The 16,481-nt window shown below is 33.0% G+C and overlaps 2 protein-coding genes and 1 pseudogene across 2 annotated transcripts; 2 read left to right on the top strand and 1 right to left on the bottom strand.

Moving 5' to 3' along the window:
* Nucleotides 1-803: 803 nt before the first annotated feature.
* Nucleotides 804-4,536, top strand: LOC121204846 (serine/threonine-protein kinase UCNL). The gene has a single exon (XM_041075534.1). The coding sequence runs from the start codon at nucleotides 1,172-1,174 to the stop codon at nucleotides 2,408-2,410; it is 1,239 nt and encodes a 412-aa protein (XP_040931468.1). The 5' UTR covers nucleotides 804-1,171; the 3' UTR covers nucleotides 2,411-4,536.
* A 1-nt stretch (nucleotide 4,537) lies between these two features.
* Nucleotides 4,538-9,466, bottom strand: LOC121204845 (protein adenylyltransferase SelO). The gene is made up of 8 exons (XM_041075533.1): nucleotides 9,018-9,466; nucleotides 8,658-8,767; nucleotides 7,568-7,624; nucleotides 7,175-7,474; nucleotides 6,804-7,051; nucleotides 5,836-6,142; nucleotides 5,477-5,750; nucleotides 4,538-5,067 (listed from the first exon to the last, which is right to left on the bottom strand). The coding sequence occupies exons 1-8, from the start codon at nucleotides 9,402-9,404 to the stop codon at nucleotides 4,813-4,815; spliced, it is 1,938 nt and encodes a 645-aa protein (XP_040931467.1). The 5' UTR covers nucleotides 9,405-9,466; the 3' UTR covers nucleotides 4,538-4,812.
* A 3,265-nt stretch (nucleotides 9,467-12,731) lies between these two features.
* The window catches only part of LOC121204844 (protein EMSY-LIKE 3-like), a 10,398-nt pseudogene continuing 6,648 nt past the window's right edge, over nucleotides 12,732-16,481 (top strand).

Below are 16,481 nucleotides of genomic sequence, written 5' to 3'. Positions count from 1 at the left end.
TATATCATTTCTAACTTGAATTTCTATCAATTTAGCCCTTAATTCATCATTTTATTTAACATGGACAATATCTAGAAATCTAATAACTTTTAAAATATCAACTTAATTTCATCAAAATCTTGTTCCAAAGCTTCTAAAACATCAAAATTAAGTAAAAAGGGCTAAATTAACTTACCAATTAAAGTTTAAAGCTTCAAAACATTGATTTTCCCTTTTCTCCCTTTCTTTCTTTCTTTCCTTTCTTTCTCCCTTGTTCTTCTCTGTTTCGTTTCCTTTCATTCTGTTTCTTATGTTTCTTTACTTATTTATATAATATAATATATAATATAATATAATATAATTAAAACATAAAATATATTTATTATATAATAATATAATAATATAATAATATATTAAACATAAAAAAATCTTAAATTTTCTTCACGGTACACCGCCTCAATTTATACTTTTTGTATAATTTCCTTTTTAGTCCTTTTTATTTTCTTTTAATCTATAATTTAACTTTTACCCCTTATTCAATTTAGTCTTTTTCTTAATTACTCTTAATTAAATTAAATTCACTTAATTAAACTCTAATTAACTACTCATTTTACTTCGTAAATATTTTTAATAAATATTTACGAATCTATTTTTCAAAAATAGAGACCCGAAAATACACTTTTTCGGTAACGGTAAAATTCGGGTCATTACAAAAAGTTCATAAAAATATTTTAAAAAATAAAGAAAAATAATTCAATGGAAATTTTAATTTAATTTAATCGATTTCGAGCAATTTATGAGTCAAAAGCTCTAACCCCTCTCTTTAGACCAATACATTAATTGGTTCTCCTTGTTTAACCTATTAATCTGATTCGATTTAAACATCATAAAAAAAATTCATATTTCGAGCAGAAGTTCAAGCTTGAAAAAGTCTAAATTGCCCTAAGAAAAGGCCAAATAAAGGAACTTTCCACTAGTCTCTCATTTGAGTCCACTATTTTTTCAATCATAATCCACCCTTAACGTAAGGAACCCAAGTCCCATGTTTTTCCACTAACACACAAAATCACACACTACATACAAAAAAACAAAATCAGGCTATATATACCAATCCCTCCACGATCTAACATCATAGCTCCCCCCACCATTCTCATAGTCTCTTTTCACATTTTTTTTGTTTTTTGGCTCAAAAATGGAGTATCCATCTTCAGCTTCAAATCCTTCACTACAATTGAATTTAGAAACCCTCAAAGCCATTAAAATCCTCGGTAAAGGAGCAACGGGCACTGTTTTTCTCGTCCACGACACCTCCATTGATCCCACTGCTCGTTCCCCTTTTGCTCTTAAAGTCGTTCGAAGGTTCAACAATGGCGGAGACCGTCGAACTCGTTGGGAAATTGGGGTTTTGAAGATGGTTTCGGATCCTGACCCGACGCGAAACCACCCGTTTCTGCCACGTCTTTTGGGTTTTTTCGAAACCGATGAGTTTATCGGTTGGGCTGTACCTTATTGCCCCGGTGCTGATCTTAATGTACTTCGTCACCATCAAAACGATGGCGTTTTTGCTATTTCTGTTATAAGATTTTACCTGGCGGAGATCCTTTGTGCTCTGGAGCACCTTCATTCCATGGGGGTTGTTTATAGAGACCTTAAGCCTGAAAACGTACTTGTTCAACGGTCTGGTCACGTTACATTGACGGATTTTGACCTTTCACGTGGTTTAAAGAAGAAGCAATTGTCGGAAATCTTGGATTACCGGAAAAATTCGCCGGAAATCAATGTCCGACGCAAATGTCGGGTGAATTTTACTCAATGGATCACCGGTGTACCTTATAACAAAGCTTTGAAGAAACCGAAATCAGCTCGAGTTAGCCCAGTGAGTCGTCGGAAACTGAGTTTCTCGAATGGGGAATGTTCGAACTCGTTCGTTGGGACAGAAGAATACGTTTCACCGGAAGTTGTGCGAGGAGACGGTCATGAATTCGCCGTCGATTGGTGGGCTTTGGGTATTTTAAGCTACGAGATGATGTACGGTACGACGCCGTTTAAAGGGAATAACCGCAAAGATACGTTTAGGAATGTATTGGCTAAAGAGCCTGAGTTCATGGGTCAACGTAACGGTTTGACAGATTTAATCGGACGGTTGTTACAAAAGGATCCGAAAATGAGACTTGGGTATCACGGCGGCGCGTGTGAGATTAAGGAACACCCGTTCTTCGAAGGGGTGAAGTGGGATATCTTGACGGAGGTTTTACGACCGCCGTTTATTCCGTCGGGAGATGACGCTGAATTGATGGAGAACGTAACGGCTCGAGGGATAGATATAAGGGAATATTTCTGGAGTTTGAAGGCTTCGTTGTCAATGCCATCATCGCCGTTACAGTCACCGTCATCGGAGTATAGACGGAGCGTTTCTTTCACCGAGTTCTAACGCGTGTGTGAGTGCACGTATATAAGCTAATTCATTTTTGATTATTTGGTTTTGCTATTACCTTTTTTTAATTTTTTATGCTATTAGCGTACATTAAATAAAGCCATTATATATTGTAATAATAAACAATTGTTTATGCAAATATTATAATTTTGATTAATTTAACATAAACTATAATCTATATTTTAAAATTTAAAACATTCTAATTAAATTCTATTTAATATAATATTGTACCAATCCGAAACACACTGATCAAATCTGCAAACACATTAATTTATTCATCTCATTGATATTTATACTACAACCCTTTAGTCGATTTCGTTTCATTTAGCTGAGTTTTAATTTCAATTTATAAAATTTCAATAAAATTTAAATTAATAAAAGCTCTTATGTCACATTATTGAGGGTTCTCATTTCAAAAGAATACATCGTATGAAAGATCTACAAAGACTAACAAGTAAAAGACCTAGAATCGAAGCAATCTTAAAAATCAATTATGCCCTAATAGAAAATCTCAAAATTATATTCATTTTCAAGAAAAACAAAAATTACGTTTTCATTATAGCCTAACAGAACGATAATTACTTAAATGCGTTCGTATTGCCAAAAAAACCAAAAAATCAATATGTCAAGTTTTACTATAATTACTTGGAAATGTGATTGAATAACATCCTTTTTCGATTAGGTATGGCTTCAACCATTCCTCAAGCCTATCAATTAGTTAACCATAGACATTCAGTTAATGAGCGTACAATAGTATACAAAGTTATTGCTGCAAATCCTGAGATATTATTTCAAAGAAGGATGAACTAAAACTTAAAACTCTAATTCAATATTTTCTTGATCCATCCACCAACGAAGAACTACTAAAACATTTAACCCTTGACATTACAGTACAAAAAATTAATCAATCAAATAATAGATAAATGAATTGCTTGTATGCAAAGATATGAATCATTAAAAGAAATTGTTTCTTAAATTTTATTGACATTATTTTCTTTTATAACCCGCCAAATTCAGATTATTCATATTACAAGTGCACATACTTCTACAATATTATTCACATATTTTAAATATGCTCCACAATAAATTCAAACTAGTTGACAACTTTAATATCTTAGTTAATAACTAAATTATTTTAATAATTCAATTAAAACATTTTTAAGTTTAAAAATTAATTAAAAACTCAAAACATTTATCAAAACTCCTAGGGATGAAAAAAAACACTTGACAATAGTTTTCATTTTTTTATCCTTTTGTGAAAGTATGTCATGAAACACTGATATTGTACCAAATTATTTACTTCTACCTAAATTTTATATAAATTTAAAAAAAAAACCATTAAAAATAAATTCTTAAACCAAAAAATTTATATAAAATCTAAAAATTATAAAAATAAATTCTTTAAACCAAATAGGTGATGATGATGCAGAGAATTGCCAATTAGGACGTTCGGGTCGGGGTCATTTCCGTTTTCATTCAGATGAATAAATAATACTAAAACAAGTTGAAAATAAATATGACCGAACTAAATCAAGCACTTCAAATGTTGACCTCAACCTTATTTTAAACAGATCTCTTTTTTTTTTTTTTGGTTCAAACCCAGTTTCAAACAATATTTTTTTAAGCCCTCTAAAATTCTAAATTCTGAATGATCCTTCATATTTGAATAGATAACCCTACCCTTTACCCTTGAACCAGTCTATTGCAACACTATCACTCATCATCTTCTAATCTAATTTGGGCCACCTCTTCATTGAAATTCATATATGAATACCGGATACATTACATTACATACATACATATATATATCCAATAAGCATATCCATCTTTTTTATGTTTTTATGTATTAAGATCACATCTACTATACAATTATGCATCTCCGGATATACATCGGACAAACATATCAAACACCTTAGAAAATCACATAAACTCAAAAGCAGCATAAATTTGATGCTTACTACACTAGTAAGATTGCCGAGTGAGTCTTAGCTTAGCTGGCATCAGCATTGTTGCTAGTGTAGAAGGATATGGGTTTGATTACGCTCAAACACATTTAATCCTCCTATTTATGGATTGAAGAGGATTTATGGGTAATTCTAGACATTAAAAAAAAAAAACACTAGGTAAGATTAAGAGTTAAATTCTAAATTTAATCCTTGCTTCTGTTGTTATACATACAACAAATGGGCTATATAAGTATCAGAAATAATGGCAAGGTCAAAACATAAACAAGCATACAACATAAAAGCCTAAAAGGGTATACAAGCACTACTAAACTTTATGATATAGGGGAGGAAAAGGGAAATAAAAATCTTTTCCACTATTATATACGAAGGTGCAATCATTTTTTTCTTTTTTGGTATTTGTGATTTTTGTATAACGTACCTCAAGTGATAAACTCATGACGAACAGGATAGCATGCACACACCAGGCCGATAAGCCCATGCTGGAGGCAAATGAGCATATTTTTCCATTCCCGGTTGTTCATCATATGGTCGCTCCATTACTTTAAGGAGCCTTCGGACTTCTTCCAAGTCACCCATTTCAGCTGCATCGATAGCGCTCTGACATAAGTAGTTCCTGAGAACATATTTAGGGTTAACTGAGTTCATTGAAGCTTTCCTCTCCTCATCTGAGACGCCACTCGCAACCAGCTGCAGTAAAAAAAAAAAAAAACGAGTTTGTGAGATTTCAGCTATGATTAATATGTAGGTAAATGTACCATGGAAGCCCTGTACTAAAAGCCACATTGTATTTTGCCTCCCTTTCTTAAAAAAAGGACAAATTAGTCATTGTACATCAAATCAAAGTGCAAATTGGTTCTTTCTATTAAAAATTACATCAATTTGTATTGTTAAAAAACTTACATGGTTGACGGAATAACCAGACAAGAACATGTGACGTGCCACGTGTTCCTTATGCTGATGTACAGGAATCAGTTTAACAACAAAAATTAATGAAAAATTTTAACAATAGAAATCCAATTTCTAATACAAGGGCCTCCATGATACCTTTACCCTAATATGTATGTGCATATTCATATGAGGAAAAACCCAATTGTACCTCTTGAATGTAGGTTTGTACCCAACTAGTCCACGCCTCCTTGCGTTCCTTGCCCATGTCTAGCAGAACAGCTTTCAATGGCACCAACAACTCATCACCTGGAATGCTAGGATCTGCTTTGATATTGGAAAGTGCCCGAAAGAAGTTCGTGTAATCCACTTTATCAACAGCCAAATTACTAAGAAGTTTATTGACAAGCTGTTTATTGTATTTTTGGAGGCCAAGCTTTTGGCTCAGTATTGCTTGATAATCGTCCATAAATTTTGTCCCATACCTGTATAGCAGGACAACTTATTTGATTGTCTACAATGGAATACTTTAGTTTTATTGCAAAGAAAGAGAACACAAACCAGACATACCTTTCCATCGCATAATTTGCTTCTTGATCACTTATCAAGTTAGCAGTCATCAAAGTTGAGGCAAATTGTGCAATATTCCATAAGCCAATATCAGGCTGATTTGCAAAACAGTATCTTCTCCCTGGAAGATCTGTAACATTTGGTGTGTAACTCGGATCAAAAGCATCCAAAAATCCAAAAGGACCATAATCAATGGTGAGACCTAAAATACTCATGTTGTCCGTGTTCAGCACACCATGAGTAAAGCCAACTCCCTGCCATCTAGCAACCAAAGAGGCAGTACGCTCAGCAATCTCCACTGTCCATGCTGTACATAAACAATAGGAGTAAATATTAGAATCGTTACCAATATGTGCAAAAGGCATACGCAAGACTTGACTAATTGTCTTCATTCACCCCCAAAAAGGACATCGAAAAATTGCACAGCGGAGGAGCAAGAAAGCACTCATGTCCCCCACAACACAGTCAAATTCAATTCCCTATGTATCTACGTGGATTAGTTTACCTAAAGCAAGACAATTCTCATCTGGTTTCTGCTTTCAAACAAAAATTTATGCTTCATGGATCAGAAGTGACAATCTTTTTTTGAACAAAGTGCTTCACAGTGACCCAAAAGTAAATCAAGAAGCAAAGAGTGAAGCTATCCTGTCTCAATCACTCGCACAAGTCATGACACTAGTTAAAGGAGTGGACACGCCATTGGCCTAGATGCACAAGTCAGCACCATACAAGAAACCAGGCCTTGACTCAGTATGTTAAGTCAGTCATATGTTCTATGTTAACTTAGGGAAGAATCAGAATATCCTACAGCTTTTGAATGTAAAAGTGCTTAAAGCCAAAAGCAATAGGAAATCATGTTCTCAGGGCCACTAGATATTTTACCTAGCCAAATTTTACTAGTACAACTTTCACTTTGTTCTTGACGTTTACACTTCATAAAACGTGTGGGAACGAATCTTAATGTTTACCTGCATACTTGTTTGAAGTCAAATCCACAACTGATTGATCATTGTCACCAGTGCTAAAAGACAAGCTCTCACTTTTGCTCATGTTCTCAATGTGAGGGAAATGATGTCTGATGGCATAGTCTGCCAACGAACGTACAATACCAAGGTCCTCTCCTCCCCTTGAAGCATGTATTTGGTATGAACCAAACCGCAGAAAGGACTGGGAAACTCTACAGACAACTGCACCAGGCTCATCCTTCGGATTGCCACTGCAGTAAAAGATGTAAAGAGTTATAATTGAAAATACACCCTACATAGTTATACATTGTATGCAAGAAATGTCTCGTCACCCTGTGGTTATCTTAATAAAAAACAAAATCCAATGAACATACTCATAAAACATGTCCCGAGTTACAAATTTTCCTGTAGTCACAAGACAAAGAGCGCGAGTAGTTGGAATTCCTAGAAAATGCATTGCTTCACTGCAAAGAAATTCACGTATGCTACTCCGTAAAACTGCAAGCCCATCTGCAAATCGACTGTATGGCGTCTTCCCAGCTCCTTTAAGCTGCAGTTCCCACCTTTCTAATTTCGAATTCATAATCTCCCCAAGAGTAATGGCACGGCCGTCACCCAGTTGACCAGCCCATGTGCCAAACTGATGTCCTCCATAGCATTGAGCATATGGCACCCTGTCGTAGGAAATATCAATGAGGACCAAATGCAGAGTGACTAAGGAAGTAGCAGAAAGTAATTTGTAAAAAGAACAGAAGACAAATACTTACGCTCCTGCCAAGGGAGAAGCCCCAGAAAATTTAAGGGGAAAATCTGGTCTTCCAAATCTGCAACACCGATAAAGAGCTGTACGGTTAATGCCTTGGACAACATGATGCAATGCGGGAATACATAAAAAGGAAGTAAATAACAATCAAAACCAAGGGATGAAAGATATATTTCTCAAGATTATGTGCAATGAATTAATCCTACAGAGAATTTTCTTGATAGGATAATATATTAGGTATTACAAAGCAAAGTTGATGAGTGAATGATCATAGTTTATCTTATTTCCATGCATACATGACAAGATGCCCTAAACTTATTCAAAATAATCCTATTCATAAGGCGTTTCCAATCTAATCCTTCTATAGGATTATGTATCCTATATATGGCAATTAATCCATCTCACTTTCAAATTCTATTATCAGAAAACTAGAGATGATGATAGAGATAGCACAAAATAAGAAGCCATTTCAAACACAATTCAAACAATATAATTTGAGAGTTAATTTTATATAAACTTCAATGTTTGTACAGAAAAAATATCAAAATACCAGACACATATAGAAATAGCATGACATCTCCATAAATCATTGGCACATGATCACTGTTATCTTTGCAAATTTATCCCCGGTCTCCCCCTCCCTTCCCCTTCATCAATTATTTCATACAAAAGTTGAAATTTAAACATTCCAAGGGAATTTTTTTTTTAAAAAAAATACTAGATCTAGCAGATTCAATGATAAACAGATATGAAATACAACCCAAGTTCCCACATGCAAGTTCAATGTAGTCATGGCGTGCCCCTGGGAGCAAAGGCAGTGCCACACAATGTTATCGCTTCAAGAGCCAAAATTTGATGCCCATTTGATGAGGCTAGAAATAATTTAGACCCTAGCGCTTGTTTTTAGGGTTTAATGAGTAGAAAGGCATGCCCGAGAAAATCTCTCTTCGTTTCAGCTTCATTTTTCTTTAATTTAAAACCAGTTGAACTTACTTCTAGGGTCTAAATACGGAACACAGATTTCCCTGATGGCCATCACCATTCATCCTTCATTCGCTACTATGTTTTGAAATCCAATGTAAAGCAATACTTACTCTTTAGGATCCAAATCAAGCAAATCAGCCACTGAATCTGACCAGGCAACAAGCTTAGGATTCTCTACTTCAGCTGATGGCAAAACTTTTGTATAACATGCATGGAAAACCTACAAAATCACCATAAAACTTAGAAAAAATAAAAATAAAAATCTAATACGAAACGTTGATATTCCTCGCTAGTTAATTAAAAAAATTGCAGTTTGAGATAATAAAACAGTTTAGGCAAAAAAAAAACTAACAGAGCCATAAAATAAATAAATAATTACATAATACTTTCAACAAATTTCAATTCAACCGAGAAAAAAATAAGAAGCATAAAACTAAAAACATGAAAAAGTAAAATAGTAGAAATCAAACCTGACGTGGAATTGAATCGTTTCTAGGGTCACCAGGCAGTTCTCTAACGAATGAATGGTCCCAATTAAGATCTTCAAGGCTCAATTTACCATTATTCTTCTTATTTTCATTGTTCATATTATTATTATTATTACTGATATCATGTTCTCTTAAGCTTTGGTTTTTCAAACCGTCGGCGACGGAGTCAACGGAGACGGAGGAGGAAGAGGAGGGATCCGGTGAAGTCGAGTCCATGCGAAGGTTGCCGCCGGTAGACACGTGGCATGCGAGGGAAGGGTAAAAATGGGATTTAGGGGCAGAAGGAAGGAAAGGACGGAGGCAAAGGGAAGTGATAGAGGAAGAAGAGAGTGAGAGGAGCGGTGTTTTTGGAGAGAAATGAAATCTCATTTTTCCTTTTTTTTTTAATTTTTTTAATTTTTTTCCTTTTAAAATTTTGAGAGAAAGTAAAGAGGTGCGTTGATTTGTCGGTCTAACGGATATACGTAACCTTACTATCCAACCAAGCCTTTCACACGTGTGAAAATTTGAAAATTTGCGTTTTTATTCTTATATTTTTTATTTTTTATTTTATTAGGTAATATTTTTGCTTATTTTAATATTTTTGCTTTTAAAATAAGGTAAATTCCAGTTAATGTTACTAAACTATTGGTATGTTTACGTTTTGATCATTTAATTTCAAAAAGTTACAAAAAATCATTAAATTATTCGAAATTTTTTATTTTAGCCACTGAACTATTCAAAAAATTTTAGTTTTTTTTTTAATTCGATTAGCAAGCTCCTAGTGACGATTCAACAACCAATATGGTGGATCAGTACCCAACGACGAGTAGGAAAATATACCTTATATTCAAGTTAATTTGACGGTCAGTTTCGGAGATTAAAGAGGAAAATTGTTTGAATATTTGTTAGTAGATTCGTAACGTTTAATGTTATTTTTTGAATAGAAAAAATGAATTGTAAAAGAGAAAAGAAGAAAAGCTTTAGATTGGTGCAAACAACGTGAACAGAGAATGCCGTATAATAGTGATTTTAATATCCCGATGACTTCAATTAAAATTTCTGAATAGTTTAGTAACTATTTTGTAACTTTTTAAAGTTGAGTGATCAAAACATAAACTTACTAAATGTTTAGTTACCTCGAGTGTAAGTTACCCTTAAAGTAAAGATAATTAAATTTTGGGACTTGAATTTGGCAACTAGATTTATTTCGGTACTTATACTTTTTGTGATCCATTTTGGTATTTAAACTTGACATCTAGATTTATTTTGGTCCTAAACTTGAAAATTTTTAAAGTTTGAGAATGTAGCACTCCAAGATTGTGTCACATCATCATTTGAAATTTAAAATATTTATATAATCTTTCAAGTGACGAAGTGGTACAATCTTATAGTGTCACGTATAGTATTTTAATAATCGGACTAGTAGCCAAACCACTCAGAACATTAGTTATTGATTCAATCAAATTGTCTTGTTCAAATGCTAAACTAATAAAAAATCACAAATATATATATTAAATCGATTCAAACTATTCAACTATAAGTTTTTGTCAAAGTTTTCCATTTTTATTGGTTTTAAGCAATTTTTAATTCAGTCGGTTCAACTCATTTATTTGAAGTTCGGACCAGTTTACTAATTGGTTCTCTGTCCCATCGAGCCAACTAACTAATTAATCTTGTTCCAAGAACAATGATCACATCATCAAATTTTGACGTAATCTAAGTTCAATGACCAAAATTGATTTAATTAACAAATTCATGTACCAATGTGAAAGAAAATATACAAGTACCAAAATGGAGTTAATTGCTAAGTTAATGGCCCCAAGTTAAATCATCTATTTAGAATATATGCACCAAAAAGTATTTTACATTTTTTTAAAACAAATGGTATAAGCACTTCTGTAGCCCCCTTAATTTCCATCTTGAATAATTGAGGTAAAAGGACATCTTTGGACATTCTCAATTTTGAAATTGAGTAAATTGGTCCCTTTCAAAAAAATCGGAGTATTTTAATCCCTATTAATTTTGAAAGTGAGCAATTAAGGACAATCAACAACAACACTAATATATTCAGTATATAATTTTAATTGGTATAACAATAAATTTAGTTCGCGATGTTTACATGTTTTGTCAAATTTGTCTAGATTCTAAACATTTAAACAAGTTTAGCTTCAACATTTTACACATTTATACAAATGTTCCTAGCTAAAATTTGTTAAATCATTACTAAACTGACAAAATGTGTAAACTTTGAGGTCTAAAATTGTTATTATACCAATTAGATTTATGCATAACAAAACATTAACGTTGCAATTAATTGTTCTTAATTGCTAACTTTTGAATTTGACAGGATTAAATTGTTCCATTTTTTTAGAGAAATAAATTTGCTCAATTTCGATTTTGAGAGAGACTCAGAGGTCTTTTTACCAATAATTGATCCCTAATTAAAAGATTGAAATAATCAAATCTCTGCTAATTTTGAAAACGAGCAATAAAAGGAAATTTACTCATGACCTTAATGTTTTCCATGAATTGTACATAATTTTGATTAGTATAATAACAAATTTAGCCCTTGAGGTTTATACATTTTATGTAAATGTTTACAGAATGTGCAAGCATTGTAGGCCAAATTTGTTAAATCAAGACCTAAATGGTAAAATATGTAAACTTTAAAGGCTAATTTTATTATTAAACTAATAAAAATATGTACAATTGACGAAAATTATTAAACGAGATTAATTATCTTTAATTGCTCACTTTTAAAATTAACATGGATTAAATTACGCAATGCATTAAAGTTGTAACAACTAAACCCTTCCATTTGTCCAAATAATAAGCTCGAGTATAAAATTTTAGTTTAGATACTACACAAAGCATATTTAAAATATACCATTCATATTTTAAACATTTTTCGTACATATTATATATATAATTTATATCAGCATACTAAGAAATAGGTGACGTCATTATAATTTAAGATAACTACTTTTAAGTCGATTGACATCTAAAAATATAAGATCAAACGTATTTAAATGTATTTTTCTTATCCAATTTAAGAATTTGAGGTAAATCATTAATTTTATCATTCCATGACATTATATTTTATATGAAAAGTAGAAAAAATCATGCACATATTTAGATTCAACCCAAGTTGTTAAAATAATACTATCTCAATATTATCATTCCAAGACAAAAATTATATATTAATTTTTTTATAATTTTGTTAATTTAAAATTCAGATTATATTTTTTTATATTCGATGATCGGGACAATGGATTAATACTCATAAATGAGTAGAAAAATAAACCTTATATCTAAATTGATATGACAGTCAATGTCGGAGATAGAAGAATAAAACTGTTTGAATTTTGACTTACATATTCATGACATCTAAAGTAATTAAAAAAAAGAATTGTAGAAAAGAATGAAAGCTTTCATTTTGTGCTGGCGGTACGAATAAAAAAGATCATACAACAACGATTTTTAACAGTTGAGTGATATAAATGAAAACTTTTGAATAGTTTAGTGACTATTTTGTAACTTTTTGAAGTTAAGTACCGAAAGTATAAAATTACTAATAGTTTAATGACTTTAGTTGTAGTTTATCCAAATTGTTTTTTATCAAAACGACATTAATTATGGTCGTAAAGGGCGGAACTCAAAATGAATTATTAACTAAACAAAAAATAAATAAATAAAAGTTTTCAAGTCCGCGTTGTTTCTCTCTCCTCTCTCAAACACACGCACTCTCTCTCTTTCGCAATCCAAACCAAATCTCGTCACACAATTTTTTTTTCACTCTCTAAACCCTAGTTTCATCCCTAATTTTCATCTCCAAATCTTTCCTTAAAATCGTTAAATCTCAATATTTGCTCGAATTTCAAGCAGAATTTGAATTTTCGAATCGGAGTTTCGCCCTTGACCGAACGTGATCGGTTTCGAATTGACTTTTTTTTTGGCGAGCTTATTTGATTCAATCTTTTTTTACTTGGGATTCGCAGAATTTTTATCCGAGTAAGTTTCGTATTTTTTGGTGGTGTTGGAGCTTCTCGGAGTTTAGCTTTTGGAAGAGATTCGTTGAATTTTATTGGTCTCGCAGCTTGTTTGAAGTGAATTTTGGTTGAAAATTGAGAAATGTTTGGTGAAATAATTTGCTTTCCATCCTTAGAATAGGAGGCGTTGGATAGAAAAGGTAAGCTTGTAAGATTTTGTGATTTTGTTTCGAGTAATTATAGGAGCGTAGTTTTGTGAATTTAGGGTTTGTCTTCGATGAACTTGACGTGAAATTGATTTTTTTTTTAGTTTTATGGCGGTGAGCCTAGTTAAAAAATTGTAAAGCTCGATTAGAGTAGAAAGTTTGTATCTTTGAATTTATGTTCTTTAGTTAAGATCATACATTTGGGAATTAGGGTTTTTGTTTCAACGAATTTGCTTGAATTTATGTTTCTTTGGTTATTGGCTATTTTCCTTTTTGCTCATGAAAAGCAAGTTGCTATAGAGTATAAGTAATAAAAAGCAAACTATCAATTATCAAATGGCTAAAATACAATGCCAATCCTAATAATTGTTCTAGGCTAAAGTAAAAATTCGCGTGTTTCTTCAAAAAGAGTTAAATTTGTAATGTTTCAAAATGTTATTAAATTCCATTTCCAAAGGTGCTTATACAAGCCAAAAAAAAGGAGTAGACTAGAGATAGTAACAATTAATTGATACCTCAATTATTTGCATATTAGTGCATAATTAGGAGCGAAGGCAAACTCATTAGGCCGAAACCTCATCAATTTAACTCGTTGAACAGTGAAAGCACTATGGCTTTTGGACGGAGAGAAGGAAAGTATGACAGTGGTGACAAGTAGCTGGTTTGAAGTAAAAAGTTAGACTTATAATTTCTATGCTCGATATTTTCAGTGCATACTTTAAGGATCTTGCTTTCAGCTGGCATAATTGATTGTTGCTAATTGTTGTAGCACCAAGATTTTGAATAGGGAGTTTATAGCTAGTTTAGCTGATTGATTGTTTCATTTAGCTGATTTTATGACTATTTTTGGTTTTTATTGATTGTTTCCAGGTATATTTCTCAACAATTTGGTACCTTGATTCTGTTTCTTCTATTGGACCAAAGGGTTTTCATAGCATTTAGTCAAGATTGAATTTTGAAGGAGCTGTCATGGACTATGCGCTTTCTGATAGCAGTGGTGAGTTGAGTTCGAAAGTTCTATTCCAGTTTGTCTTTATTTTTCCTTGTAAATTTGATGATTTGTGAGATTAAAAGAACTTGGTTTCATTAGCTTGGTTGGCTTTCCTTGGCGACCTTGTCTAATATTGAGCGAGTATCTAGGGTTATGAAACCTGCTTTTCAATCTAATGTTAGCTTGTATTCACAAAAGGCTGAAGCTCCCTTTTGCTCGCAATCTGTTTTTCTCCATGTTGCAATTTTAGTCATTTGGAGTGTTCTAAAATGTTTATTAATGGTGATTTCAAGAACAATTTAACAGCTTGTAATTTATGAAGTTTTTGTATCTAGATTTTTTTGTAATAGAGGTTATCCTTCTGAACCTTGCAAGATCTTGACATCCTGGGAAACTTAACTCAAATAATGAATCTTTCTGAGCTGGCACAACTGCAGGAACAGATGATGACCTTCCTCCTTCACATCAGAATAGGTTTCAAAGAGGGGGTCGCACTGGCTGCTGGGAATGGAGATAGCAGTTGCAGGTTCCACTCCTTTGCCTCGATGCATGGCGAATGGAAATCAAATCCATCTCATTGAGCAGGAAGCATACTGTTCAGTCTTTAGGGCCTTTAAAGCTCATCAGATGCTTTAACTTGGTATCGTAACTATTCAATATTTTTTTCATTGAAGCTTATGTCATTGTTTTTAAGCTATAGACCATATGTTGTCCTCTAGGAGAAGGAAAGTTTAATCGAACTCAGAAAGGAGTTGAGAGTATCAGATGAGGAACTAGGAGCTTCTATTGAGGGTTAATGCAGATGAACATCCCGTAGGATAAGGTCTGTTATATGAATGCATGCTCTGCTGAGCAACTTTTATTAATGATTTCTGTTATCGAATTGATGGTATGATAATTATTAGTAGGAGTGGGAGAACTATGAGTCTCCATCTGGATGCCAACCATAATCTTCATGACCTTTACTGTCAAGGATCAGGACAGGGAAGAAACATACAATCTGAGCTTATTATCTACGATGACCTCTGCTTAATATCTAGAAGCCATCTTCATAAGCTAACGGGTCTCCCAGGAGCAAACGGGGCCTGTTAATTTATTTAGACCTAAAAAAAGAAGTGATATTCCCTATTTCTTTTCTGCATATGGCAGATCTTTTTGCCCCTCCTCATGCAGTCGACGCAAGTACCCTTCCACAGGTCTTCCCGGAAGGCCGAGCCTCCTAATCGTACTCTTCAGGGGGCTTTGCAACAAATGAACCTGCTGAAGCAGCAATAATATGATCCATAATTGGAAGGAAAGTTTGGACCAGGTGGCCCGAAGATAACCATTTTATGAGGCTGTTATAAACCGACTATAACCGCAGCTGAGGTTATTTCACTGTCAATAATACTATAAGCTGTTAATTAACGGAGCTCTTTATTAAATCCTATGTCTCAATATTGGTAGGGGCGGCATGCTTTGGTTTATGATATTAATACGGCAGATGAAAACCTGGGAATGGGTCAATCTCAAAGAGGTAGAATTTTTGTATCTTAATGCTTTTCATACATTACATTGTTGCTTTTTATGATCTGATTTACCTTTATTTAGTATGTCACATACCTTTTCTAGCAAATCAACTCTGAAGGTTGTTGCATGTGTTTCATAGTAACCTTTACGCCATTTATCAGATATTGCTGAATTTATGTGTTTGTCATCGCTTGCCTCTTGAACCCATATTTTTTGAGAGATATGCTTTATACTCGATTAACAGCTTTGGTAAGCATATATGATTTTCATGAATATGCTGCCAGTTTGCTAGAATTGTAAATTAAGGAGGTTCCAAGTGACTGTTGCAAATATATATTATCTACTAATATGAATTAGGATCATATGTATTACTGTACTGTATGACCAAGTTATTGTTCCAATCTCCAAATAATACTATATTGAAGACCACAACCATTTTTGTCTACCATCTGCATATCTTGACAATTTGCTCCCAATAAACAGTTGTATTGCATTTATAGGATAGGGTCCATGTTTGAACTGTTGTATTATGTCACTAACTCCTATAAATCAAACTTTGGGCTTATATTATTGCATGCTGAATTGGTAATTTTGATAATTGTGACATTTCTCATTTTGTTACTCCCTAGGTTCTCTTTTACCATCTGTTCGTACTTTTTTACTACTTGATGCTCAGAGAGCAGTAAGAAAATAAAAATGGTACTTTATTTGTCCAGTCCTTTTTGATCATGGAGTACAAGATTAGAAAAAGTCCTTTGAATTATACTTT

Source organism: Gossypium hirsutum, chromosome A08 (assembly GCF_007990345.1).
Source record: "Gossypium hirsutum isolate 1008001.06 chromosome A08, Gossypium_hirsutum_v2.1, whole genome shotgun sequence".
NCBI lineage: Eukaryota > Viridiplantae > Streptophyta > Magnoliopsida > Malvales > Malvaceae > Gossypium > Gossypium hirsutum.
The sequence above is the reverse complement of the archived record's forward strand: the minus strand, read 5'-3'. Positions and strand labels throughout refer to the sequence as shown.

Excerpts from the sequence above, each read along its gene's own strand:
- LOC121204846 (XM_041075534.1), top strand. The coding sequence starts at position 1,172 with ATGGAGTATCCATCTTCAGCTTCAAATCCTTCACTACAATTGAATTTA.
- LOC121204845 (XM_041075533.1), bottom strand. The coding sequence starts at position 9,404 with ATGAGATTTCATTTCTCTCCAAAAACACCGCTCCTCTCACTCTCTTCT. Across the intron at positions 7,625-8,657 it reads CTTGATTTGGATCCTAAAGA|ATTTGGAAGACCAGATTTTC; the intron begins GTAAGTATTGCT and ends TCGGTGTTGCAG. Across the intron at positions 5,068-5,476 it reads TACAAACCTACATTCAAGAG|CTGGTTGCGAGTGGCGTCTC; the intron begins GTACAATTGGGT and ends TTTTTACTGCAG.